Source organism: Astatotilapia calliptera, chromosome 12 (assembly GCF_900246225.1).
Source record: "Astatotilapia calliptera chromosome 12, fAstCal1.2, whole genome shotgun sequence".
Lineage (NCBI taxonomy): Eukaryota > Metazoa > Chordata > Actinopteri > Cichliformes > Cichlidae > Astatotilapia > Astatotilapia calliptera.
The window spans coordinates 23,878,682-23,904,513 of NC_039313.1; the positions used below are offsets into that span (position 1 = coordinate 23,878,682).

The 25,832-nt window shown below is 43.5% G+C and overlaps 1 protein-coding gene across 3 annotated transcripts in view; it reads right to left on the minus strand.

Moving 5' to 3' along the window:
• LOC113033618 (tetratricopeptide repeat protein 28) overlaps positions 1 to 25,832 on the minus strand; it is a 187,379-nt gene that overhangs the window by 17,753 nt on the left and 143,794 nt on the right. For all 3 annotated transcript variants that reach the window (XM_026187595.1, XM_026187594.1, XM_026187596.1), the window contains 5 exons: positions 21,268 to 21,775; positions 10,371 to 11,167; positions 9,687 to 10,231; positions 7,905 to 8,428; positions 2,279 to 2,388 (listed from right to left, as the gene is read on the minus strand). In XM_026187595.1, the coding sequence (XP_026043380.1) occupies positions 2,279 to 2,388; positions 7,905 to 8,428; positions 9,687 to 10,231; positions 10,371 to 11,167; positions 21,268 to 21,775 (2,484 nt within the window). The remainder of the gene's footprint in view (positions 1 to 2,278; positions 2,389 to 7,904; positions 8,429 to 9,686; positions 10,232 to 10,370; positions 11,168 to 21,267; positions 21,776 to 25,832) is intronic.

The following is a 25,832-nucleotide window of genomic DNA, read 5'->3' on the forward strand; positions in this document are numbered from 1 at the left end:
AAAAGGGTTGTTGGTATGGATTAAATGGATTTTATCAACCCTGTGGCTTTGACAAGAGGAAGGAAAGGGAGAAAGTGTGTGTGGATTCCTGGTGAGTACATAGGCATAGAATCTAGCTCGTCAGGCATATCCCAAGGTCAAAGAGGAAAGTGTGTCAGAGGGAGTGTAGGGGGGAGAGTAGAGAATCTGTGAGTTCTGCTGCATTAGTCCTAGTAGAAGGAGCTGCTAGTCTCAGGCTGATTTTGCTGATAGGGCTGTGGGCTGATTGCTGCAGTGCTAGTTTCATCTGTTAGGCCTGCAGATATCCCTTTAAGAGTGTAACTAATTTCTCACAGCGCCTTTCCTCTGTCTTCACCCCTACTGGCACAGATGAAGGGGGGGGGGGGGGGGGGGCACTGCATCTATAGTGTCTTTTTTGCCGCGACACAGGTGCAGTAAAATCTGCGGCATTCTCAGGCCGCTACCTATCTATTCAGATAGCGCTCACTTGTTTTACTGACACACTAACATGGCTTTTATCTGACATGTTAAGTGAATGTCAGTGTCACACTGTATCAGTAAACGTGAGCAGACTTGAATGCACACATACCTCGAATGATTTTTCTAAAATAAAATCCCCGGGGAGCTCTCATCCCCCTGCGGAAGATGATATCAGAGGTAAAGGCTTAATCGACTGTAGACCGCTGATTTTTTTATTATTTTTTTTAAGCAGGCACAAATGTATCGATTCACGTTTGCCGAGATATGAATGCTTCTTAGCGAGAGCAAGCACTGTTCAAATACCTGATTAGAATCAGGACACGTCAATCTGTGTGCCAGTACGAGCACCGGGATCACAGCTAGGGTGCTAAAATACAATTCGGTGCGCAGATAGAGAGAAATGAGGAACATGAGGTCAAGTACTCTTAATCTACACCTATGAACGCTTTATAAATTTAAATACAAGCCTTTAAAATAGCAGTATAAAGTGGGTCAGAGTGTTTACCAAGGTCAGCTGTAGCGACAGGCCAGCTCATGAATAATCATTTCATCTATACTCTGAGGACAACAGCGTCCTTTCCAACCACCAAGTCACTGCAGGAGCTACAAGCTGACAGGCAGAAAAACATTCAACATAGCTGTGGTGTACTGTATGTATGCAAACGACTGGATTGCAGTTAATTGCAACAAGGACAACACAATGTTAGCATGGACTATTAGGGTCTTGAAGGTGAAGCATTAAGCTGGAAAGCAAACATGCAGTGGAAAATATGTTGCATTGGCTTGTTAGAATAATATTTTGCTTTAATTGAACACAAATTCCTCAATATGAGTCACAAGCACTCAGCCCCTGCTCTAGCCATCACCTTGGTTCAGTCTTTCATTCTCAGCTCTTGTTACAGATAATTGCAAACAGACAAAAATACTTTTTTGAAAAAGTATGATGCAGGGCCGACGGAAAAACAAAAGCTATCTGGGTCGAATAAATGCAAGTTGTGCGCGTGTGTCATAAAAAAAAAAAAAAAAGGGAAAGAAAAAAAAGAGTCTTGGACTAGATTTTAAAAATGAAAGCAGCTAAAAAACATCCCCACAGACGCACGTGACAGCCACCGCTGCTGACTGACTGTTCACAAACTTGCATGTGGATACACAAGCCAAAGAAAGGGGGAAGAAAAGTATATATATATATGTATATATATACTTTTTTATATATGTATATATCAACTAGTGAGCTGTGGTGTGTGGACAGACTGCAAAGAGAGATGTTAAGGGGATATTCCATGCTTGCTAGGTGGGCAGTGGGCTGAAAAGGAGTGAATGTGTGTGTGATGCAGAGGCTTGGGGGATCCTGAGACCATGCACGCAGATACAAAAAAATATTCACTCATCTGTCGCCTGTCTGCTGAGATGACAGCATTTACCAGCTCAACAGACTCCATAGCATACTGCCAGCACCAATGCTCTAACTCTACAGCCACCTCGCCTTCTTTTCTTTCCTCCTGTTGTTCTCTCTCTCCTCATGGCTCTTTTTTTTTTTTTTTTTACCTCGAAGGCATTGCTGAAAACGTATATTTCCCCATGTGTTTAAGACAAGTACTTCCACCTCTCATTTCTAATCCTTGCCAACCTCAAAGCCGACAGATGTGGGCTTACTGGCGGTCAGCCTTAACTACCAGAGGTCGAAGGAGCCCAGATGGAAGGGAGAGGAGAGAGGAGGTGAGGTGAGGAGAGAAGGAAATGAGAGGTCTGAGTCAAGGTGATCCATAACCAGAAGAGGAGCGAGCAGGAGATGCTTTACCTGATGTTGGGCCTCCTCCAGATTCCCACTGGCCCACAGAGAAAGCCCAAGACGATGGCGGATCTTCGCCTCGTCCTCACGTCGAGCAAGCTGCTCCGCAAGCCGCAGGCCTGTCAGAAGGCAAGGAGAAGGGAGCAGATGAGAGGGAGAGGAGGGTAAAAATTATTCAGAGCAGACAGACTCTTAGGTATCTTTCAGAGGAACAGATGTAAGCATAGCGTGGTACTGATGTTCTGACAGCGAACAGGTTTGGATATTTGGCCTCAGTTGTAAGATGCTGCTTGCACTGGGGCTAAAACACACACACATGTTTTGGCCATAGCGGGAGATTCTTAGAGCACTAATGGGTCTGCATAGTAATCAATGCTCAGGATTGACTGGCTGAGCAAACACAAACACGCCGCATCACTAGGACATCTCCAAATATTTGCAAACACACTGATGAGCTAATAACAGACAACGTGCAAACACACAGAGTTTACTTTGTGATATTTGTTTGAGAGACCTTCAGAGTTGTTCGGGAGCCAGCAGAGGTATGAATGTGCACGTGCACGTGTGCTCGTTCGCTAAATGTGCCCGTGTCAGATCATCTGGTTTGTTTTTCACTTCCAATTTCTCAGGCACTCGTCACATCTTAGCATGTGTCCTCAGCCTGCCTGCCGAGCACTTGGTTCAGCCCAATTACTGAGATGAAAATGCCACTCCTCAGAGGACAATAATGAAAAAAAAAACCACACACACAGTCGCTGGGTCACACATCATCCACAAGGTACAAAATACACAGCAAGCATTCTGCTGTTTGCAACAGGCCACCGCACATGCACAGTCTCACTTTACACGAGCTCCGTATTTGCAAGTCTACTCTCTCCACCCCGCTCGTGTGATACAGGGGTCTAGACGTGCTTTTGGTCAGGGGGGAGGAGAAAATGGGCCAAGCCACCCTTGTCTGCTTTTTTCCTTCATTCCTGGAAAACGGTCTGTGGCTGAACCAGATAAGCCAAGAACAGAGAGCGTGACCTGAAAAAGCCAGCCTATTCCGCAAGACCAGCACACCACAGAACCATAGACTTCATGGCTCCTCCATGGCCACGCTAGCCGGCAGCCTTTGAAGCCTGCAACAGTCTCCCCTCTCTCTCTGTATCCTTATCTTTCTACACACCCTCCCTCTGTCTGACTGCCTGCCCTCTCCCCCCAATGCATCTGCTGTGCTACTCTCTCCCTCTACCTCCTATTCATTTTCTCATCTCTGTGCCTCTGTCTCGGAGCGCCCCCCCTCCAAACTCTCTACCTGTTTCATCTTCACTGTGGTGGCAGTGCTTGCAGGGACTCTGCACTGCTTAGGGCTCATTAGGCGCTGAAGTAAGAGAGAGGAAACAGATCTAAATTATCCTTTTCATTCTCTGACAGCCTCACCCCTCACTCATCTCAACTCCAGCTCTGAGTCTTTCATGTCCCCCCCACTCAAACACGCACAAATGTGCACGCACACACATACCTTTCTTTCTCTGAGCTGCTCTGTGATAGTTTTTTTTTATGATCAAACCTGAATGTCAACCAACCTATGTTTTCTTTATTCTCTAGCTGACAGTGAAATAATACATGTGAATTATGACTCATGCCGATCTCTGTCTTTTCCCTCCACTCCGCTGCCATCCTCTTTCTTCCTCTCTGCTCCTCCTTCCCTCCCTAACTCTCTCATTCCCTCTGTTCTCCCGCTCTGTATCATTCAGTGTCTGTCACTGTCACCGTGCGTGCCTTTGGTGCACCCCGCAGGCACAGGCACGTAGCAGCGGCTGACATGAGGATGTGGCCGTGGCTGGCTGCACCCTGAAGAGCAACTAGAGAACACTTTAAAGGCTGCTTGACAGCTGGGTGAGAGATCCTCTGCAGCCCCTGAGGCCCACGCACCTCTGCCTTCAAACAAGCTTTACATGCAGACTCCACATTCACATCTCACGCACTGCATAGCCGCAAGTGCACTGTGCTGCAAATAAACATCCCGACACGCATGCATGTGACACACACACACAAAAAAAGGCCCTTTGATCATGGCCGCATGTGGAACGGTGGACAGTATGTTTGATATTATTAAAAAATTTGAGATTAAGCACACTTTTTCAGGCAATCTCCCCCAGGGACACTGCTCTGATAGTGTTGCACTATATTGTACAAATAAAAACTGCAAAGAGTAGTTTAGTACTGGATGAAAAAGGAGAAGTAGAAAGAGAGGGTCCAGAGCCTCACTTCTCTCTCATCTCAGCGCAGCTGGCCAGTGCCATGGAGTTATTTGTGAATATCAGGAACAGAAATCGCCAAAGAGATGCTGCAAAGATTAGCAGGGAGGGATCGCTGAAGTTACATCCAACGCACCGATATGCTGCTAGGACGGGGCATAAATCACACAAGCACATTTTGGGGAGAAGAAAGACAATAGTTACAATACTGACAGCACATATACTCTGTATGTATTCCGTAGAAATAAATAATTAATCAGACTATTGCTATATATGTCTGTTTGCACCATATCTCCTCATTAAGGGGTGGGCCAATCTGAGTGAAATGTTGCACCAACATCATCCCACATGCAGCGATCATCGCCTGTTAGTGGGTGGGATATTTAAGGAAGCAAGTAAGAATTAAGTAAGGATCACAACATCTCCAAAACTGCAGCTCTTATGGGGTGTTCCCAGCATGCATTGGTCAGCATCTATCAAAACTGGGCAAAGGAAGGAACAGCAGTGAACCAGCGACGGGGTCACGGCGACCAAGGCTCAGTTATGAAAATCAGGACCCAATGCTGCCCCGTGTGATGGGATCCAACAGATGAGATATTGTAGTTCAAATGCTAAAAAATTTAATGCTGGTTCTGATAGAAAGGTGTCAGAATACACAGAACATCGTAGTTTGTTACATCTGAGGCATAGCGGTCTACAGGAGTCAATGCCTTGATAGGTCAGGGCTGTCTGGGCAGCAAAAGGGGGGCCAACACAATATTAGGCAGGTGCTTATAATGTTACGCCTGATCGGTGTAAATATATAGGCATTTATATATAAAAAATATAAAGCAATTACTATGAAGATACCAGTTTGAGATTAAATAATAAGACTACGAGGAAATTTAGATCAACAGCCAAGACACAAAGTGTATTACAAATGGGATCTTAAATTACTGACCAAAAGAAATCAGTACATGTACTCTTGCTCATCAAAATATAAATATAACAGTGCACATGTTTTGGTGAATATCACCTGCCATAACAAAATGAAAGTGTTTTATATAAACATCAAACCCAAGGTTAACAGGTTAGGTTTTCTTTGTCTTTAAAACTGAACAGGTTTCTATGTAGCTTGCAAAGAAAACCAGTAATTATATATTAGATTTTTACATTTATATATTATTCTGTAGTTAGGTGTTTATAAACAACCAACATTTTCTCATATAACGTGTAACAAAGATGCATAAGAAATGCTAATGATGAAAAGAGTCTTTGTGTAATTTATCATAATTTATGATTTATAGAAAACAAAGCTGGGCTTTATTGTGACGTTTACACAGACATTTGTAGTTAATGTCAAAGATTTTAAGCCAAAGTAGAATAATATGGAGATTAAAACTAAAATAAAGAATATCTGTAGCTCCTTAAGCCACCAGCTCAGCACTCAGCACAACTAACTGCAACCAACATTTAATATTAATGGCATAAAATATTAGCACCAAAAATATGAGACACATGATGATAACTGGTCGAGAGTTGTGCAGAGATCCATATCATCCAGCTCTATTTAGTTTTAAATGCTTCTTGACAAGCCCTCAACAGCCTAACAGCATGAACACGCTTTAAGGGAATTTCTAAGTTGGTCCTGTCCTAGAAAAAATTCACGTGTCACAAAACTCGTTTTCCACGGTGAAGGCCGAAACGAAAATGCTTATCTGATGTTTAGTTGTGTATCTGACCTATGATCAAGACCCCATCTTGATCAAAGATGAGTTTTTCATATGATTTTGTCTTCCTATAAATGTTTTGCGTCCAACATTCGCCACAAATATTATTAATTAGAGTGTAGCTTATGAAATGTTTTGTGCAGAATACATATAAATACACTTGCAAATTAAATGATGTAAACACAAGAGGCTTCCAGTACATTTCCAACAAATAACTGCCCTTGAAGGTTAATATTGTTATCCCTTTAGTTTGCTTAATAAGCGATTCTATAAGTCAGGCATGGAATATCTCCATTAGTCGCTACAATGACTGCATTGATTTAATGACACTATTGATTGCATCAATCGTTGGAAAGTGCATCTCGGTGTGTAATGATTCTTTGTTTAACATTTAGAAAGTCCTGCACAATGCTCTGTAATATTACAGTGCAAGACGAAGAAAAAAAAACCCCAAAGCTTGTTATCGGGCAGCCTTATCTTTGCATAATGTACTGCACAACAAAGTATAATCATCTGACACGCAGACACATACAGATACACGAGCAGTGGTTTGGAGGTCACATGCTGTCGACGATATCTGCTAGTTTGGAGCTGCTTTTCCTTTTCCCTCTTACTAATTAATCTTTTTTGGAAACAGAAACAAAACATAAGCAGTGCAGCATGAAGATAAAAAAAACTAGAAGTGGAAGCAGAAAAAACAGAAAAACTAAATGGGGAAAAAAAAACCATGCCAACTTTTTGGTCTGGGCAGGTTGGCCAGAAATAATTGGCTGTCAAGGCAGCACTGTTCTTTTTCACAGCCAGACCAAGGAGCAATACAAGGACAGTGCGCGGGACAGTAAGAGGACGGTGTGGAGACAGAATGGCCTGTCGCCTTTGTTTCCATTAAAGCTCAACGAGCAGGCCTGCAGAGGGTGTATGGGTCACCGCAGGAAAAGTGAACTCGAATACAGCCGGCAAAGGAGAGATAGAGGAGATTTATTCTTGCTCCCCTGCATTCCGCTCACTCCAGAGCAGAATATACAAATGTCCTCTTACACAAACTCCAGCTTCATTGATTCAAACAGGGTCTGGGTTGTGACACGGTGGGTGGTGCCTGTCAGTGGGCACGGGCAAGTCTGGCGCTTTCCCATCCATGAAAGATGCAACTTATCACATCCTCAGGAGCGAACACTTTGAGCGGTGCCACTGACATAATGAATTTCTGAGAGGCCAAGCTGCAATTTTTTTATTTCGCCATAATCTGCGGGGCACAATGAAGCGTTAAGAGGCAGGAGTATGACAGCTACGGTGTGAAAAGATTCTTTTGCAGCTTGCTGCAAAGAACCCTCTGAGAAGGTAGATACAGAAGTGTGAAAAACAGCTAGGGGTGCACGGGAAAAATGCCTTGGCATGCATTCTGATAGGTTTGCATAGACATACACACAAATGCTGGTATACATATACAGCTCAGAAGACAACACAGACGCATAATACACACACAAAATTCCCTAGTGCACTTATAACACATAAGCACACACACACACTCACACACATATACATGCACACAGCCTAATAAAAATGTGGCAAAGGCTTAGCAACAAATAGGCTCTGCATTTCCTATTCATGAATTCACAAACTCTAAGCCTATCAGCTCAGGCAACAAAGGCAATCCTCTCTCCTGTTCCCCCCTGACTCACTCACCTTCCTGCAGGTACATGACAGCTTGTGAGTAGTTTTGCAGTGCGTGGTGTGTTCTCCCCAAGCTGCCATAGGCCAGTGTCTTGGCAGCCAAGTCATTAGTCTGAGCAGCCACACTTAGGTGCTGTTCTTGGAACACGACCGCCCGCTCGTAGTTTCCTAGCGACTCATAGGTAAGGCCCAGGTTGCCATAGGCGCGGGCCTGGCGTGTGGTGCTGCCCGCTTCCTCTGCGATCTCCAGGTCACTTTGGTGGCACCGCAGGGCCGTTTCGTACTCTCCCATGGCTTGATATACAGTCCCCAAACCACAACTGGCGTCACCCTCCAGTAGTCTGTCCTGGGTGTCACGGGCGATGGCCAGCTGACGCTCCAGACAGGAGATGGCCTGCTCGTAATTGCCCAGCTGGCTGTGGAGTGCGCCCAGTTCACCGTAGGCCTGAGCCTTGCCTCCACACTCGCCCAACTCATGAGCCACCACTAGCCGTTTCTCAAAACACACAAGTGCCTGTTGTAAATTTCCCATAGCCCTGCAGATCAAGACAAAAAACAGCGATTGTTAGTGTGAAGCAGATTAGAAGTGAGATACGTGATGTAACCTAGCAAGAAAATTTGGAAGAATATGTCACTGACAGATTCAGTTAAAGCTGAAACAATCCCAAAATGCCTTTCAAGTTCACAACACTCAAAATCAAAAATCTATTTATAGCACTTTGTTTTATCTCATATCATTCTCTTACCAGAGAACTATTAGAACGCATCGTGCAGCACACATTGCAGGAAGACTTTCATTTGCAAAGTGCCAGATAATTTCAGTATTGGAGTCAATGAAATATAGATTTTTGCCTTTCATTTCAGTGCTGAAAGCTGCTGATGTCGACAGACTAAAGAGCGTGTGAAAGTATTCCTATATGAGGAATATTTGAGGCATGATATGATATTTCAAGTGCAGACTATTTTGCAGTAGAACACGGTTAACCGTGTAAGATAGGCCACCTGCTCCCATCCTCTTGAGTACGTATTGACAGAGTGGAAATCATCCCATGTGAACATTTTATTCGCCTTCGCAGCCTTCAAACAGACTTTTATCACATTCTCAGGAACAGCAACAATTGCTGGCTGCTGGTTCAAATGGTGCATTAAAAGAATAAAAGCCTTTGGCTTAATTAATCTTGTGTGATAATGTATTTGCCTGACTAAGAGCCGCTGGAAGATGAGAAGGGTTTATGTGTGATGTCTATTATTCCCTTCTGAACTCATGCATGGCTAATACTGCTGTGTGTGATTGCTGCCGTGCCATGCTGATGACGCACAATAAGAAGAAAATCATCTCTGAAATGAGGATTTCGGCGAGCCTTCTCGTGTTTTATTTTGCAGTGTAGTCTCCCAGGTTGCTATCAGCTCTTTGAGGCATGAGGAGAAATAGAACGGCGAAGAGACACAAGATGTAAGAGGTTGTCTTGAAATAACTGTGCATCCCTCCGTTTCAGACATCTGTGTGCCAAAGCCACTTTGCATACAGATAAGGCCAGGGCCGCTAGGCTGCTGCTACTGAGACGGCTAGCGCCACATCCAAGTGCTGTTCACTACAGCGAGGCGTCTCTAAACTATGGTGGTCCATAATTGTGAGAGCAAGGAGACAAATTATATGCAAAGTACTGTCATTAGTACTTAAAACTGAGCCGATACAAGTATCTGTTGCCGTAACAGCAAGAGGATATTAATGCTGAAAAACAGTGTTTCTGATAATATCAAAAAAGTACATTTGAAACAAATTCCTAGATTCACCTGTGTCCATTGCCTAAGCCTCTATAGGCTTTCTCCTGGTCCTGCATGCGGTTGAGGCTCTGAGCCACTGACAGATACTGGTCATAGTATTTGATGGCTTCCTCGAAGTCTCCAAGAGCCTCGTAACAGTCTCCCAGATTACCATAGGCCCTGCCCCGGTCCATTACTGCTTCGTTTCCACTCAGCTGCTGTAAAGTGGCCAGCTGTTGTTCAAGGTAGCCAATAGCCTCCTCCATCACCCCTACATTCATTTTCGTGATGCCCATGTTTCCATACACCTGAGCCTCCACAACAGGATCCTTCAGCCTCCGACCGAGTTCTAACTGCTCTTCGTAGCTCTTGAAAGCCATCGCGTACTTCCCGAGGGCCATGTAGACAGCAGCCAGATGACCATGGGCTTTGCACTCTCCTGACACATCACCGAGCTCTTGGTACACTTCCAGCTCCTGGGTATGGTAGCCCAAGGCTTTGTCATATTTCTGTACAAGTCTATAGGTGGCCCCGAGGGCAGCATACGCACAGGCCTCCATCCTACGCTCCTTAACCTGAAACAAGAAAGAATTTCACTATATTGGCATAAAGGACATAACAGAATAATTATAAATGAATAAATAAACAAAATAAACATTTTCATTTTAATAAGAAGAATTGTTCTAGAACAATATGTGTTATGTGGGGCCACACCTGGTGAGCTAATGCCAGTTGCTGCTCATAAAACTGAATGGCCCCGGCCACATCCTTTTTACAAACAAATATGTCCCCCAGGTTCCCCAGAGCTCTGAAGCGAGCCTGTGCATTGTTCAGGGACTGGGCCAGAGACAGCAGGTACTTCTGACACTCCTCTGCCTTAGTGAAGTCTCCTAGAGCCTTGAAAGCCAAACCAAGGTTACAGTATGCCTTGGCCTGGCTCAGTTTGTCATGTAGATCCTTGGCCAGAGCTAGGTCCTGCTCATAGTATTTGACAGCATCCTGGTAGTTGCCCAAGCAGTAGTGGGCATAACCCAGATTGTGACAAACTTTCCCTTCGCTCTCCATATCTTGGAGGTCAGGAGACAACCGGAGGTACTGCTCATAGTATGGTACAGCCTGAGGAAACTCTCCTCGAGAGCAATGGAAGTTGCCGAGGTTTCCCAGAGCCCGTGCCTCACTCTGGACATCTCTGAGCTCACGAGCTATGTTGAGATGGTTCTGATAATGCTGCAGAGCACGGTCGTGAGCACCCAGAGCTTGGTAAGCCACAGCCAGGTTGCCATGGGTGGAGGCCTGTGAGGCTCGGTCGTTGACCTCCATGGAGATCTGCAGCTCCTGACGGTGGTAGCGAACAGCCTGGTCAAAGGCTCCCAGGGCGTTGTAGGCATTACCCATGTTGCCATAAGCCCGGCCCTGAGCAGCATAGTCATTTAGCTCCTGAGCAATGGCCAGGTGTGTTTTGTGGAGTTTCAGTGCGGTCTCATAGTCTCCCTTCATCTGGTGGATGATGCCTGTGGAGAGAGGGGGAGAAAGCAAAAGGATGAAGTTAAAGACCCATTTAGGGGAAAATTGTAATTGAGTAAAATTCGAGTGCCTCGTCAGCTCTTCGTGTACAAAACAAGTCATTTGGTTGTTAAAATAGGCTCTCCGAGCCATCTGTTCTCTGCTTACACAACACACTCTCCCACAGAATTATGGTCATTAAAATGTAGTGCAATCAAATAAGAGTTATTATAACACTAAAATAGAATCTTTTGAATGTTTAAGCTGTCTTTGATGATCGTGTCTTACAGGGATTTTACCAAAATCAACAACTTTTCCACAGGGTTGAAAATAGCTACGAGTGAACGAGAAAGAAAGACAGGGGAAGTAAAAGTGCGGGGGAGTGTGAATAGCAGATGGAAAGCTCAGCAAACAACTTTAGAAAAAAAATTTGATAAGTGTGGAGAAACAATAAATAATGGAGAACCCAATCTATTGAGCATATTATCACAGATAAAATACCATCCTCTGAAAAATAATAGCTTTACCCCACAGCCAGGCAGCTATCTGGCACACAGACACACACACGCACACACACAGACACAGGCACACACACATCCAAACAAATGCACACCCACACCTTTGTACTCATACAAAATGACAAATACACAGCAGAGAGTAAAGAGCCGTAGTGGCAAATCGACCATTCTTCTCCTCCTTTCCTTTGAGCTTTTAAGACTCACTGCTAATCTGTATGGTTCCTCGTTTGCTTTGTCACCTAGCCTTCAATGATAATAATGGCAATGATAGAATTAAAGTAAACTGAAATTGTAGACAGGGTGGCTGCGGGCTAGCGGATGGAGACGAAGAAAACAGCTGCAAGGCAAATAATTCAGTCTTTCATCTACCATACCGCCTGACCATCACGGCTCTGCTGCATCAGCACAGAGACTAATGGGCCAGTAGGATGGGGGTTCAGCCGCTGATGGGACACAAGGGATGGAAACAGTTCTGGAGCCAGAGTGGGTGGGAACTGGGGATGGAGAGGGGCTCTGTGGCTTGTGGTGAGTGTGTGATGGTGCCGCTGGGATTAGTTACCACCATGTGTGTTTTCCCATTCATTTCATCCGAAACCTGCCACATTATGAGCCCGAACATAGGCTACGTAAACAGTGGGATTGAAACTAAACAGAAGGCTCAAACGACTGCAGAAGTTACACAGTAGATGTGGAAACGCATTCTGATGCTGGCTGAGTCAAAAAGCAGCACATCTGGCTGATGCCAACGGAAAAAAGCTTTGGTGTCGTTGCAGTGTGAGTCATTGGACTGCACACCGGTTTGACACATCGCAAGTTTTGTCTATGTATACATACGCATACCCACAGTGCATGCATACTTCAGAAAATGTTGCAAGACATTTACATGGTCCAATACACACCAATATTTCAGTCTCAATTAAGTGTAAAATAGGAGACAAATTAAAATACTAAACCTGCCTGAATTGGATGTTTTAAAATTAGACAGAAAATAAATCCACCAGCCTTTCCTGCAAATAATTTAGATTTATTTGGGGAAAACATAATTAAAGATCCCCTGCCTGCTTAATTCAGACCGTGATTCAGCATGCGGCACACACCCAGCGACAAATCAAACCTGATATGTCGTTCTTTGCCTGCTTGTGTTCTCGGGTGTAAGTGATACAACCTGAACTGACCTTCTAATCATCAGGTCACGGCCCTGAGGAATTGGTATGCTAGGCATGCCACACAGCAGAACCCAAACAGAAACAGCGCTGCCAAATGGGAAAGGAAGGATTCAGAATCCAAATGATGACTTTCATAATGAGTCAAATGCATGTTGCTGTTGACTATATACTGCGCGAATAAGAATAAATATGGGGCTTTTAAGTTTGACAAACTTCCAAGTGCTCCCATTCCTTAGAGTCTTTTCTCAGAGTGAAAGCATGTTAAGATTCACAGCAGGCTAGTTGGAAGAGTACGGATAGTTGTAACCACAAAGTCACTCCCAAGGTTATGCTTTCCCCAGTGGAGGCTGATCTTATTGAGGATATAATGCCTACTGATGTATTACCAGCAAACATGTTCCATGCTGCAGGCTAAAAATGGATCCAGGGCTCGCTGACGGATGCAGGGGTAAAGGAGGCAGGAGACTGGACAGAGGCTGGGGGAGTATGGCTAGGTTTATGGCTGGACTTGGAAGATGCAGCCAAAATTGCCATAAGCCTCAGGCTATGCCTGGAACCACACTTGAAGCAAGAAAATATATTCTGTGCCCCCCCATATGGTAAGAGGATTATGAGGCCCTCTGGGAATAGTATCCAGCATAGCAGTAAATAAAACCATACCAGATATGATGGTAAATACTGCTGCAACACAAAATTTGGGACTTAGTACAACGAGGTTTAGCGGATGAGGCCATCGTTGCATACTGTCCAAATCAAAACATCATTCTTACCCCTCAATTTAACGTCTGATTTTACTGCAAGTCTGTGAAGCACACTAAATGCACTTTAGTAAAATGTATTAAAAATATGGTTCAATTATTGTTCTTTTACACAGCTTTAGAAAAAAAATACAGTGGAAAAAAACCCAGGATAAAGCAGACACTATGCAATCCAAATACTTTTATACAGAGCCCTATCCATCCCCCCATGACCAAAGACATTAAAAGCATGACAATGTGTTGTCACTTTTCATTACACAGCTGGCTGTACATAGAGGGATATGCTGCAGTGATGACTTTGAGGGATGGTGTCATGTTCTGAGTAAGTCACTGTGTCATTCTTCGAGGAGCTAGGAAGGTCCGGAGCGCTGCTGCCTGCAGTCAGCTAAGAGGATTTTACAAACAATGCTGCTGCTGCCACTGGGCTGATACCAGGAAAAGAGGTGACCAGTCTGTGTCCAAAAAAACAGAAATAACTGGGGTTCTATATTTTTATTTCAGAATGAGGTCAATATTTTAGGTTACATGATGGAGAAAACCAGGACGCAATCGTAGAATAGTGTCTCTCTTTAATATTTCGGTCTTTGGTTTCCACTTCAACCAAGAACTATTTGAGAGATACGATAATGAGTTTGGACAGTATTTACAACACATTCTACAGTACCACAGCTGCCATAAATAGCTGAATAAAAAGCTGAATATATTTTAGTTTCTAGGGAACCAATTGTGAAATTCTGGACCAATAAAAGCTTAGTTTGGCTGTTCCCTTATTCACCAGGGGTCACCATAGCAGACAGAGGTGCATATTTTTCAACCAGATACCCTTCCTGACCCGCAACTCCTGGGATTTGCATCTCACCCCAGTCTTGAATCGGGGATCTTTTGCATATTAGGTGAATGTGTTAACCACTATCCTATGGACCAATACAGATACCTATTCAATACCATGAATTAATTAATCATTTAAATAAGAATAACAATAATAATTAAACAAATTCAACTTTACTTTCTTCTTGCTCTTCATCACAGTATTCTTTAGCACTGATGTGGCACCACAGTCAACAAGGCCAATATACTTTTGGACGTGCTAAGTGCACAACACTGCTACTTTCTGACAGCCGTCCTTGTCAGCTGGATGTGTGCTACGTCTTTAACTTTATCTGCACTCATGTACTCAAGAGTTATTGACTTTAGTTTCTAAGCTGAGCAGCCTTGATTGCCATCTGGCTGCCTGCTTGGTATCTGTATTACTACTGCATTGTTTTGTGGGAAATTAGCACAGCACAGAGCCTTGTGCATACTGTAAATGCAGTATAAAAAAACAAGCAAATAAAAGATGCACTACTATTTTAAACTACTTGATGCTGTTAGTATAGAATTTCCAAAAACAACCAGCCATTTAAGAAGGCAAAAGAGGATAAAACATCAGTAATCATTCTTTTCTTAAAGAGGCCCTAGTTCTAATTTCATTCATATTTTAAGCCATTCTTTAAATGATAAGTCAGTTCTTCCCCACACAGGATACAGTGTAATTATAGATGGCTAATGAGAGTCTCTCTGCTAACACATTTTTCAACTTTAGGGATCTCTTATGAAGTTAAAAGAAATATTGCACTGAAACAGCATTATTTATAGCCGCCGTCTGAGTATAACACTCATACAGAGGATGTGAAACTTCCAAAGATGATACAGATGACTGTATGATAATAGCAACGGTGCAGGCAGCTCACATATCAAGTGTATGGAAATTAAAGGGTGGATGAAGGATGAAATGCTACATTATATGAAGCATTTTAAAAGAGTTGCACAATACACAATAGCATTGTAATGATCTGTTGGGGGAAGCAGTGAGCTGAAGCAGACATCAGATCCTCCTGGGATCTGCAGGAAGGGGTGGAGCTTGGGGGGGGTTGGACTTAAGGTATTTAATCCTCACCCGCAGACACAGACATCTCCTACAGTCTGACTGACAGAGGCCCAGGAAGGACACGATGTGGATAGATGGCTGCGTGCTTAGAGGGCGGGTGGCCTGCCAACAACAACATGCAGACAGAGCGCTGTGCTGTGCTGCGCAGCTCAGCCACTTGCCTGTGGCTGAGCTGCGCTCCTTTGTGCTCCAATTGACCCCAACCCCTATTTCAGCTCACTAAACCAAGTACTCTGTACTCTCTGTACTATACACGACTGACACCTGACTCATCCTGCCTCTTAACCAACAATGTTCAGTCTCAATCATCTGATCTTTTTCGGTTGCACTGCAAAATCTCCCGTCTGTTTAGGAATAGGTCACATTTCATGCTGAATTTGCACATGTGCTGCAAAAAAGGGCACAGTCGTTCGAGGCAGAGCAATGCTACAGCTCTTTTGTTTCATTTATTGGCTCCACGGTGAGTCAAGTACTAATTCTGCATGGTGAGCTATACTTCAGTGTAAGAACAAGGATCATGAAAGTGTTTCACGAGGCCTTTCGTCCGGTTTCTGGCTCGGTATTTGGTCATGAGATTAATGGGGCCATGCTAAGGGGAGACAGAGAGCATCTGCTGCTTTTTGGAACAAAACAGAAAAGTGGGGCCAGGCTAGAAAGACACTCTCTTTCAAAAACCTCTCCAAGAGAGTAACGTAAGCCTGACATCATAATAGGCCCATCACCACTTGACCTCTTCTCCAACCACTGTTCCTTTTACTCCTTTTTCTCCTCACTTACTTGCAGGCCTGCTAACATTTACTTAAGGCATTTACCTGGCCATTAGTGGAGAGTTTAAAAGTGTCACAGGACTTAGATAAATTCACTTTTAAACATTTGCTTGGCTCCTTCACAGCCCTATTCTTGCAATGTGCATTCATTCATCCTGTTTGGCCAATTAGGCCCACTAAATTCCTCTGTAAATTCAGTCCTCTCTTGCTCCCGCCGCTTCCTGGTCAGACTTCTAATATATCCACAGTTACCACTTTTTCCAAAGGCTTAGGTACAAAAGTGAATAATCCGCATGTATCGGTGCTCCAGGCAAGTCTGGTCCCTGTCTGTGCTTTGCTCCAGTTATGGGCAGCACTCGAAAAGTACTGGATTCATGTCCACACAACCACAATATTATGATGCTGACGAGGAAGATGAGAGAGCATTCGGTAAAATCATTTCACAACAAGCAACATCTTTTTCTCTTCTCTTTTTAAATAAAATCTGCTAATTAGTTGTTTATTCTTCCTGTTTATGGCACTTACTCAAAAGGTTACATCAATTTAACTCCTTCCATAATTGGGTGCCAATGAGCTCCTAATCTCAGGGTCAGCATCAATTTATTTCAACCAACAACTACGAGCGCTTAAAATACCAAGTCCGCTGCCGGTGCTACTGACACATGCAATCCATTCTCAAATGACTTGCAAAAGGGAAAAAGCTAAAAAGCACTAAAAGTGCAGACAGTCTTTATTACAGCAACTTCAGAAGCTCTTTCGTTATACAAGTTATGTTTTGTTTTTCTGAAGCAAGTGACAAGATCTAAATACAGAGCACAGCAGTACACACTGTCTGATTCCGTGTTGTTTTGCGAACTCCTCTCTCTGTTGTTTTCCTCTTTCTGTTTTTGCGAACATCAGCAGAAAGCTCTCCCTGAGGATGCACAATAAAAGGAAAGAAGGGGGGAAAAAATGCTTAATTAGGAGTTTCACGTCCAGCCTTTCCAGCTTGAAGGAGCCAACGTTTCCAGTGACTCCTTTGCGTCATAATGGTCAAAGGAGCAGGGTGACTAAAGAAAAGCAAGCAGCAAAAGGCCGAGCTAAGAAAGCACAAACACTTCCAAACAAACTTATTTGAAGTCTCTTTGAAGTGAAATGCACAGGAGTGGGTGGGTGGGCAGGGGGAATAATACAATTTACATTCTGTTTCATGAATACCACAAATGTGAAGTACATGGGGTCCCCCTCCGCCTCATTCCTCTCTGAGATATTAAATATTGCTGACTAGGGGGTAAGTTGGCCAATTAATGAATAATAAATGGGGCAGGAATGCAACATTTTCATATCCTTTATAGGTCAGAGTGTGCTGAGCCAGGGCTGCTGGTACCGCCGGGCATCGCGGTTAGATATTAAAGCACAGCAATCTCTATACAACTGTACCTCAGAGCCATGTCAACTGCTGCCGCTCCACCCACACTACACGCAACATTAACGACGAGCTGAGAGGGCATAATAAAAGTTTGCGCGTTCCTCTTTCTGCAACTTCTGCCCATCCCTCTCACGATGTTTTTTTCCGCTTTTATCACTGCTCGTTAATCTTCACTCGATCATCCACTCCCTCTTTGTGCACAGCGTAAAGGCAGTATTTCTTTTTTCTTTTTTTTTTTGAAGTCTGAGACAGCATCCTGTTAGTTTTAGTCCATATCTTCTTGTGCTACATAAGCAGGCTCGCGGGCACCGATGACGGGGAAAAACAATGCACGGCGCAGTGGCGCAAACAAAAACAACAACAATGGGGCAATTACGGACTGATGCTTCACAACCTCCACTTCATTCTCTGTTATCTTCATTATTCAGCTCCTCTTGAATCAGCTATTAAAGGTAATTAAGCGATTCATCAAGTCAGTTTCAATTACTGGGAGCTTGACAGCTGCAGATTACAATCAGTAGGGGTGAGCGGAGAGATGGGGAGACCGAGAGAGGGAGGCATCAAAAAGTGAAGAGAGAGAGAGAAAACAGACAACAAGTGCTAACCGATCAGGCACCACGGAGATGGGCAACAAGCTCTCCTGGGTGTCGAGTGCTAATGTATCCACATGCCGGTCCAGGCATGTCCAGGCACCTGTCCACAAAGCAACAGGCTTCATAGTTACCACGCACTCACTTAGCTTTTGCTCCGTCACCAGCTGGCGGTCTTTGATACCACATCAGCTACACTATCATTACTCTGTCATGGACTGGAAGAACTGTAATGTTAATAATGAATAAAACTGCTCTTGCCATCATAACAGCAATCACACTACAGACAGGAATAAATCTGCTGCCTAACATACAGTGCCCACTCGTAATAAAGCTCACATGTAGCATCATAAAACGTCCTCACAGGCACCCCTAATTTATGGGAACCGGTTACCAGCTTGCTTTTTTTTTTTTTTTTTTAAGTCAGGTGTGTGTTGGAGCTAAGAGCAAGACAGAACGTGCAGCCATTAGGCTGGTCAAAGGACAGCTTCAATTTATGTTTGGCTGATTAACCCTGCACTCTGCTTGCACAATTTTGCGCATTAGGTTCAGGAATAATTTATCTGGAAGGAACTATTATGCCTCTTAGTTGTCCATTAGAGTCGGGTTTACTACGGTCTTGATGGCTATCATAAGTCATCCGGCACAGGTTGTAATTGCTGGACTAAATACAGAAGAATTGCCCCTATCATAGACTGCTCATCGGGTGTTGAAAATCCAAAAGGGCACCTTTATCCCCAAGCTTCCCTTCATCATTATATCAGCACACTCCGCAAGGTTACTTTCTAATAATTTTAGCAGGATTTAAATGTGAAACACTGGATTGTAATTACATTTTTAAGATCCGGCTCAATCAAATATTACATTTTCTCCCACCTAACTTCTATATCTATCTCACATTCACATTTCAATGGAAGATGTGATTAAGTCTGAACCATTCTGAAGGTGAGAGCAGAGCAAATTTATGTTAGGGAATTTCCCATTAAGAATTACATACTTGCATGGGGGTCTATTTACTTTCTGACAGTCTCCAAGTAGAAATGACAGCTGATTTTAACATGCACCATCCTCCTTGCTCTCAGTGTAGACTCCTTGCACTTCACTTGCCTTATATCACATTATCTGCTGTGCACTGTCCACTTGAGACATTCATTTATGAATTAAATATATATTTCTGCAAGCAACGTTCCACAAAATAGTAATGATAAAGTAACACCACAGCATATTTTCAGTGTATAATATACTGCTTGGCTTTATGAGTCGTAAATATTCAGTAAAACAATAATAAATAAGCAGCGCATTTAAAGAAGACAAAGGAATGCAGCCTGCAACATAGCCAAAAGCCTAAGACGAGGCTCTCAAACTCATAATCAGCCTAAAACAATGCAAAGAGCAGTCATTAAACACTCATATTCCATCTCTTTAGTCTCCTCCATTGTTCTGTATTAATTCAAAAAACGCCTTAAACCAAGAAAGCTTGGTTTACAGCAGCTACGTGTAAATATAGAGTAACTGAAATGTTATCTACTTCCAGTCTACAAGATTTCTTGCTATCAAACTACCAGATGCTTCCTCATTTTGGAGGATGTGCTTTGAAATAGATCTGTCATTGAGCTCCTGAACAGGATGGCATTTGAAGTGAGGGATCGCACCATATGGTGACTGACGGTTTTTAGAGAAGAAGTAAAAACATTCAAACAAAAACCAACAACAACATAAAAGTTTACCTCAACTTCTGACAATGCAAAGCAATATGTCCAATAAAGTGCAAGTATTCGAAGTCTTGGTAGAAAATTTGAAATCAAATTTGAAAATTTGATCTATTTTTGAACCTGAGCCCCAGTTTTACATCTTTCTAGATTGAAATTAATTGTAGGGACAAACACGTATGTGGAATAGTTCTAGTGCTGAACAAGAACACTAACCAGCAACTGCAAAAGAGCTGCAATGCCATTCCACATGGCAATTATCCACGTAAAAGTGATTGTTTTTGCCACTAACTACTTTCAAGTGTGTGACAACACATAGAACAGATGCATGTAACTGAAGTCTCAAAAAGTCTTACAGGAGGTGACTTGATGGAGGATGTGTGTGAAATAGTTGTGTTAAGTGACAAATGCGTGAAAACACTGGGCATCGCAAACTGTCGTGTTAGCAGTGACCATTTTGACACGTGATCACAACTTCCACTCAGACAAGAGAATTCATCCTTAAATAAGGTGCATTTTCCTGAAGGGAAAGGGTTTTATAAGAACAGAGAAACTTACAGATGTAAGTTATTTTGTTGATCAAACTTCCACCGAGCAAGTGAGTATTAAGGGTTTAATGGATTAAATGGTTTGTCTGCAAAATGTCAGTAAATATTGGAAGCTGTCAACTGTAATTGCTCAAAGTCGAACATAAATTAATCAGATTTTTTGTTTTTTATTCTCCAAAACACAACAAGACACAATCTATAATCAGACAAAGAAAAGCTTGTTTATCTCCTGTTGATTAACTAATCAATTTATTAACTAATCCTTAGAGCTCTAAAGGAGCAGCATGATTATACAGTTTACCTCGTGGTTGTCAACACAGAGGATAACATGATTGCTGCTGCTGTAAGAGCATAAAAACACATAAACCACCGAGGGCTGTCTGTATGTCTTATGGATGAACTGCTTAAACAGTGCGATCAGTTAACAACCAGCTGACCCAGTACATCAGTTCAAACGCAGCCTCCTGATTGTGAATGCAACACAGCTTTTGGTCTCCAAGCATAAGACGTCACCTCTTATAGTTACAGTATTATCTTTCTTTCTTTCTTCTTGTTAGACTCTACTATGGATTCAGATTTAGATTAATTAGAGATAAATGTATAGATATAGGAATATGTATTTGTTCATCATTCTGTGTGTTACAATTGTGAGAAATTGCCTAACAGTATTGAAGACCACAGTGTACATTACACAACATCCAACCTAAACTTACATACCTAAATTGGAAGAGGCCCTTCCTTCTGCAGCCCTGTCCTTCAAGCCCTCGGCTATAGCCAGCTGCTGCTCGTGGTACTGCTTGGCCCTCTCCAGATCCTGCATACAGCGGGCAGCATGACCCAGTCCCGCGTAGGCTCTCATCTCGATGGACTTCTCCTCCAGCTCTTGCGCGAGCTCCAGAACGTGAGTATGGTAGGACATGGCCTTGTCAAAGTTGCGGTGATAGTGGTAAGCACTGCCCAGGTTACTATAGGCCCGGGCCTCCTCACGTTTATTTTCCAGGGCCTTGGCGATGCTCAGGTGCTGCTCGTGACACTGGACAGCATTATCAAAGTCTCCCATGGCAATGTAGACGGCTCCCATGTTTCCCAGCTCGCGAGCCTCAGACAGTTGATCTTTGGACTGCTTGGCCAGAAGGACACACTGCTTGTGGCTGGCTAGGGCATTCGGGTAGTCCCCTATGGCTGTATATACATGGCCCAAGCTGCTCAGTGCCATTGAGGCCGCCTAGAGAAAAAGAGAAAGGCAGATACTGAAATAAACAGCAAGATACTAAAATCTATGCAAATGTAAAGAAAACACAAAAACAATTAATTACACCCACATTTGAGCAACAGTGAGTTTTTGTTTTTTGCTTCTACTTCAGACATTCCCCACCCACACCAATATGTCCCTTTACCCAGATGTACTGTAGATCAAATGAGAAAAAGAAAGGAAAGAAGGAAAATCTAAACTCCCCAAATCTCATAGGAGGCTTAGTGCTCAGAGACTGAACAACAAACAAAACCTGATTTGATTTTGTCTTTGGCTGAGCGAGGAGGGGGGTAAAGTGTGATGCAGATCAGCGCAGCAGCAGGCTTGTTTTAAAGCCGCCAGTTTGCCCACTGCAATCACGCTTCGTGGCGCGCCACCACCAACGGAACAAAGACACTGCTAATCAGGAGGGAGAGAATGGGTGTTTTAGCTTCACACCAGAGCTGCGGGCGGCCAACTGACTGACTGCTTTCAAGCTCTCACGCGCTAAAAACACGGAGAACAGAAATAGACTCCAGGCGTTGCCATTTAGTCAGTCTTTCCATTTTTATAACCAACGTCCATCTGTGAAAATGAAATTACAGAAAACACTGGTTATACCTGCAAAATAGGAGGCATTTCAGTATATAAATATAGAGATTTCTAAAAGTAGATTTTTGACCCCCTATATGGCACATTCACTGCAAGCTTATTAGCTGTTTATATGGAGGATAAACAGCTGGGAATTAGGGTCAGTTGTCTTTGTGTGAACAGATGTTCAATTACTCATGCAGGGGCATCTAATAAAGCATCTCCTTCCTGAGGTCCCACTCTGCATCCACCAGCCAGGAAGAGGGTTGGAGGGAGGCCAGAGGAAAGGACAGACATCCTGACAGTTAAGGCCACATTAGAGCCCATCCTGGCCTGCGTGCAGCCTCAGCAACAGAAATGACCTGGATCATAACATACCCAGAAAGTCAAAACTGGAAAATTAAAAGTTACAGTTATAGCAAAGGCTGAACTACCCAATGTAGTCGTGAGAAAAGGCAAGGGACCTCCGTGAATTCAATTCGCTTTAACCATTTCCATATTGCTTAACAAATACAAATACGGATGCGATTTAAAGAACTGGAGAGCAGGAGATGGGGTTTTTTGTTTTCTTTTTTTTGCATCGTTCCAGCACCACTTAATGAAAATATTGAGCGCTCTGAATAAATATAAAAGCGAAGAAGATTGCTGAGAAAAAATTATCAATACAATCGGACACTCTTGAAAATGCTTATAAAGACAAACATTTTTCTCTGAATCTTTCACACATTCTTTTTTTAATGCACCAATCCAGCGCTATTGTTCCGTCATTTCACATAGCTGCTGATGCCTGGAATCAATTACCTGCTGACATAAGGACTTCCAGCAGTTTGCTCAAGTTTAAAGACTCGACAAGGCATTATACAAGCCCAGGGAGGCAATTATCCCTCCGTCACAACTGTTGCTGTTTCATGTTCCCAGATAGCCTATCTAGAGCTGCTCAATTACATGTGCCTTTTGAAGCTTCCCTCCATCTCTCCGATTCAAACTTCAACTCTTCTGAGCAGAAAAACAGAGAGGAGTCCTCATTTCTGTCTGTCTTCAACCGGGCGCAGTGGGAGACGGGGGAGAGAAAACGGGGAGTGGGAGGGGGGCACAATCATTCTCCAGTTGAGATGAGTTGCTCTTGTGATCAGTGTCCCTCTAAAGTGAGACTGCAACGCTGCATTTTCTCCTCAGATGGAAGCCAAGATAGGCAGATAATGAGGAGCCAGCCTTCCCAGTTACAGAGGATACACAGCGTTTGGCTCGGTGTTTTTGGACAGTGCTTGGGACCATATGAATCTTTCTCACTTCTGACTGCAGTCCTCCCCAACACTGCTCATTCTGACTCCCCGCTAGTTACAAAAAATAACACTCAGTCGGGGAAGAGGAATAATGCTGCGTAATTTCTGCCAAATTGACTTCATTCTAATTTGAGTCCATTTCTTTTCTGCACTTATCTTTCCTCCCTCCACATTCTTACGCTCGTCTCCCCCGCTCCGCTCAATTCGTCTGGAGAGTCAGATCTGATTGTGTTTACAGAGTCCAGCCCTTCTCCGGATGTGTGCTGATTTGATTAATCCCAACGCCGTCCATTATAAACTGTTGATAAACCACTGGCTCTTATCAGCAAACACATTTTGCACCAAAGGTCTGCTAATGAAAGGTAAACTAGTTCTGCCGGGGAGAGAGGAGGGAACGAGAGGGATATAGAGGACGGGCTGAGATGACATGTTAATCAGAAATGCTTGGCTCCGTTTTTTCCCCTGACAGGGACAGTAGTTTAGGATTTCTTGCTGGTTTTTCTCTCTTTGACTCCACAACTAAGTATGTTTATATTTTGTAGCACATAAGAGAAATGGCTGCTTTCATAGAACATGCTAGAAGTAATGCATTATACTTTACATAATTAGCCCCTTAAGTCATGCAGCGAGGCTGCTTTTGATCACTGGCCTTGGTGGTATGCACGTTGTGTGACTCTGAGCCCCTGGTGTGTGTTTTATTTCTTACACTGGAACAGACGAGTGCTGCCCACCACTTCACTGCAGCACTGAGCTGTGTGGTTATGCCTCGCCTTGCAGCTGTGGGACTATGGCTCTTTGAACATCCTCCTTTTTTTCACTTTGGACCTATGAGGTCTGATATACTTTAAACAACCAAGGCTATCATCACACACTGGCAGAGCTTATAGGACAAGCCTGGTTGCCATGGAGATCTAAATAGTTGGATTATGGCTGGCCTTGTAGAGAGACTCCCACTACTATTCGTATAAACATAGGTGTGGGACCTCCTTCTGTGCGAACAAAAATAGGCAAACAAATACAAGGGCGAGTGTACAAACAAGCATCCACTGCTCTGCCCTTTGCTTCTTCAGCTGAACCTGGTGGCTGTATCTGTGTCTGGTCAGAGACACGCTTCTTCACAGGTTTGAGCTAAAGAAGAAATCACAAAGGTCTGAAGGCTAAACTTGCTATATTGGCTTAAACATAAGTGCACATAGCATAAAAGTGATAGAATTAGAGGTCAGTAAGGTGTAAGATGTTAAAGTTTACCCTCTGTCCAAAAGGCATGTGCTGCAGCAGGGCAGAGTAGCTCCTATTTTAGTAAAGTCTTATTAATGGTATTATACGGAAGAGGCGAGGAGTAATCAGAAGAAGAAAAGTAGTCCAATATGCCCATTTAAAAAGCCCAATGTTACGTATTTAAATGACACATTTGAGTGCTTGCCATTCATTATATGTGTAAAACACAAGTCAACTTTATTTATATAGCACCAAACAACGACTTGTTAGAGAGGGAACCCCAACAATCAGACAACGGCAGCGACAGCGGGAAGGAAAAACTCCCTTTTAACAGGAAAGAATGTCCAGCCATCTGCAGTGACCGGTTGGGTGTGAGGGAAGGGAGACAGAACAAGAGATACACAAGCTAAATAAACAAATATTCATTTTAAAGAAGCTCAAACCAGCAAAAATCTGTGTCAGCTGTGTTTGATAAAAGCTACCATGTATCGAGTATACGCCATCATTAACTTCCTGGGTTAACCCAGGCATGAAACAAGCATCTGAAGTGATACCAGTCACTTCAAAAAGGTGACTAGTGTGACTGAGAACATTTGCAACACCACACGCTCGCACCTCAATGTATCCTCCTGCAAAACGCATGCACACAGGGATAGCTGTCTAATTAAAAGGCAGTGCAGAGGGAAGGTGAGGAGGACCATGCACCAGTGTTTCCCTTAACGAGCTGGGCTCAGGCAGCAACAGGAGCCTGGCTGGCAGGGAACAGAACCACACACTGGAGGGAGTGGGGGGGTGCAGGGAAGAGCAGAGTGGGAGGAGGAGGAGGAGGAATGGGGCCTGATAAAAGGCTATGGAAGAGATTGTGTTTGAAGGATGAGAGAAGAGAATGCTGGAGACGTCCCCAGGGGGAGGATGTCCTTAGATCTGAATTCACCTGCAGAGATGCATTTTGACAAAAA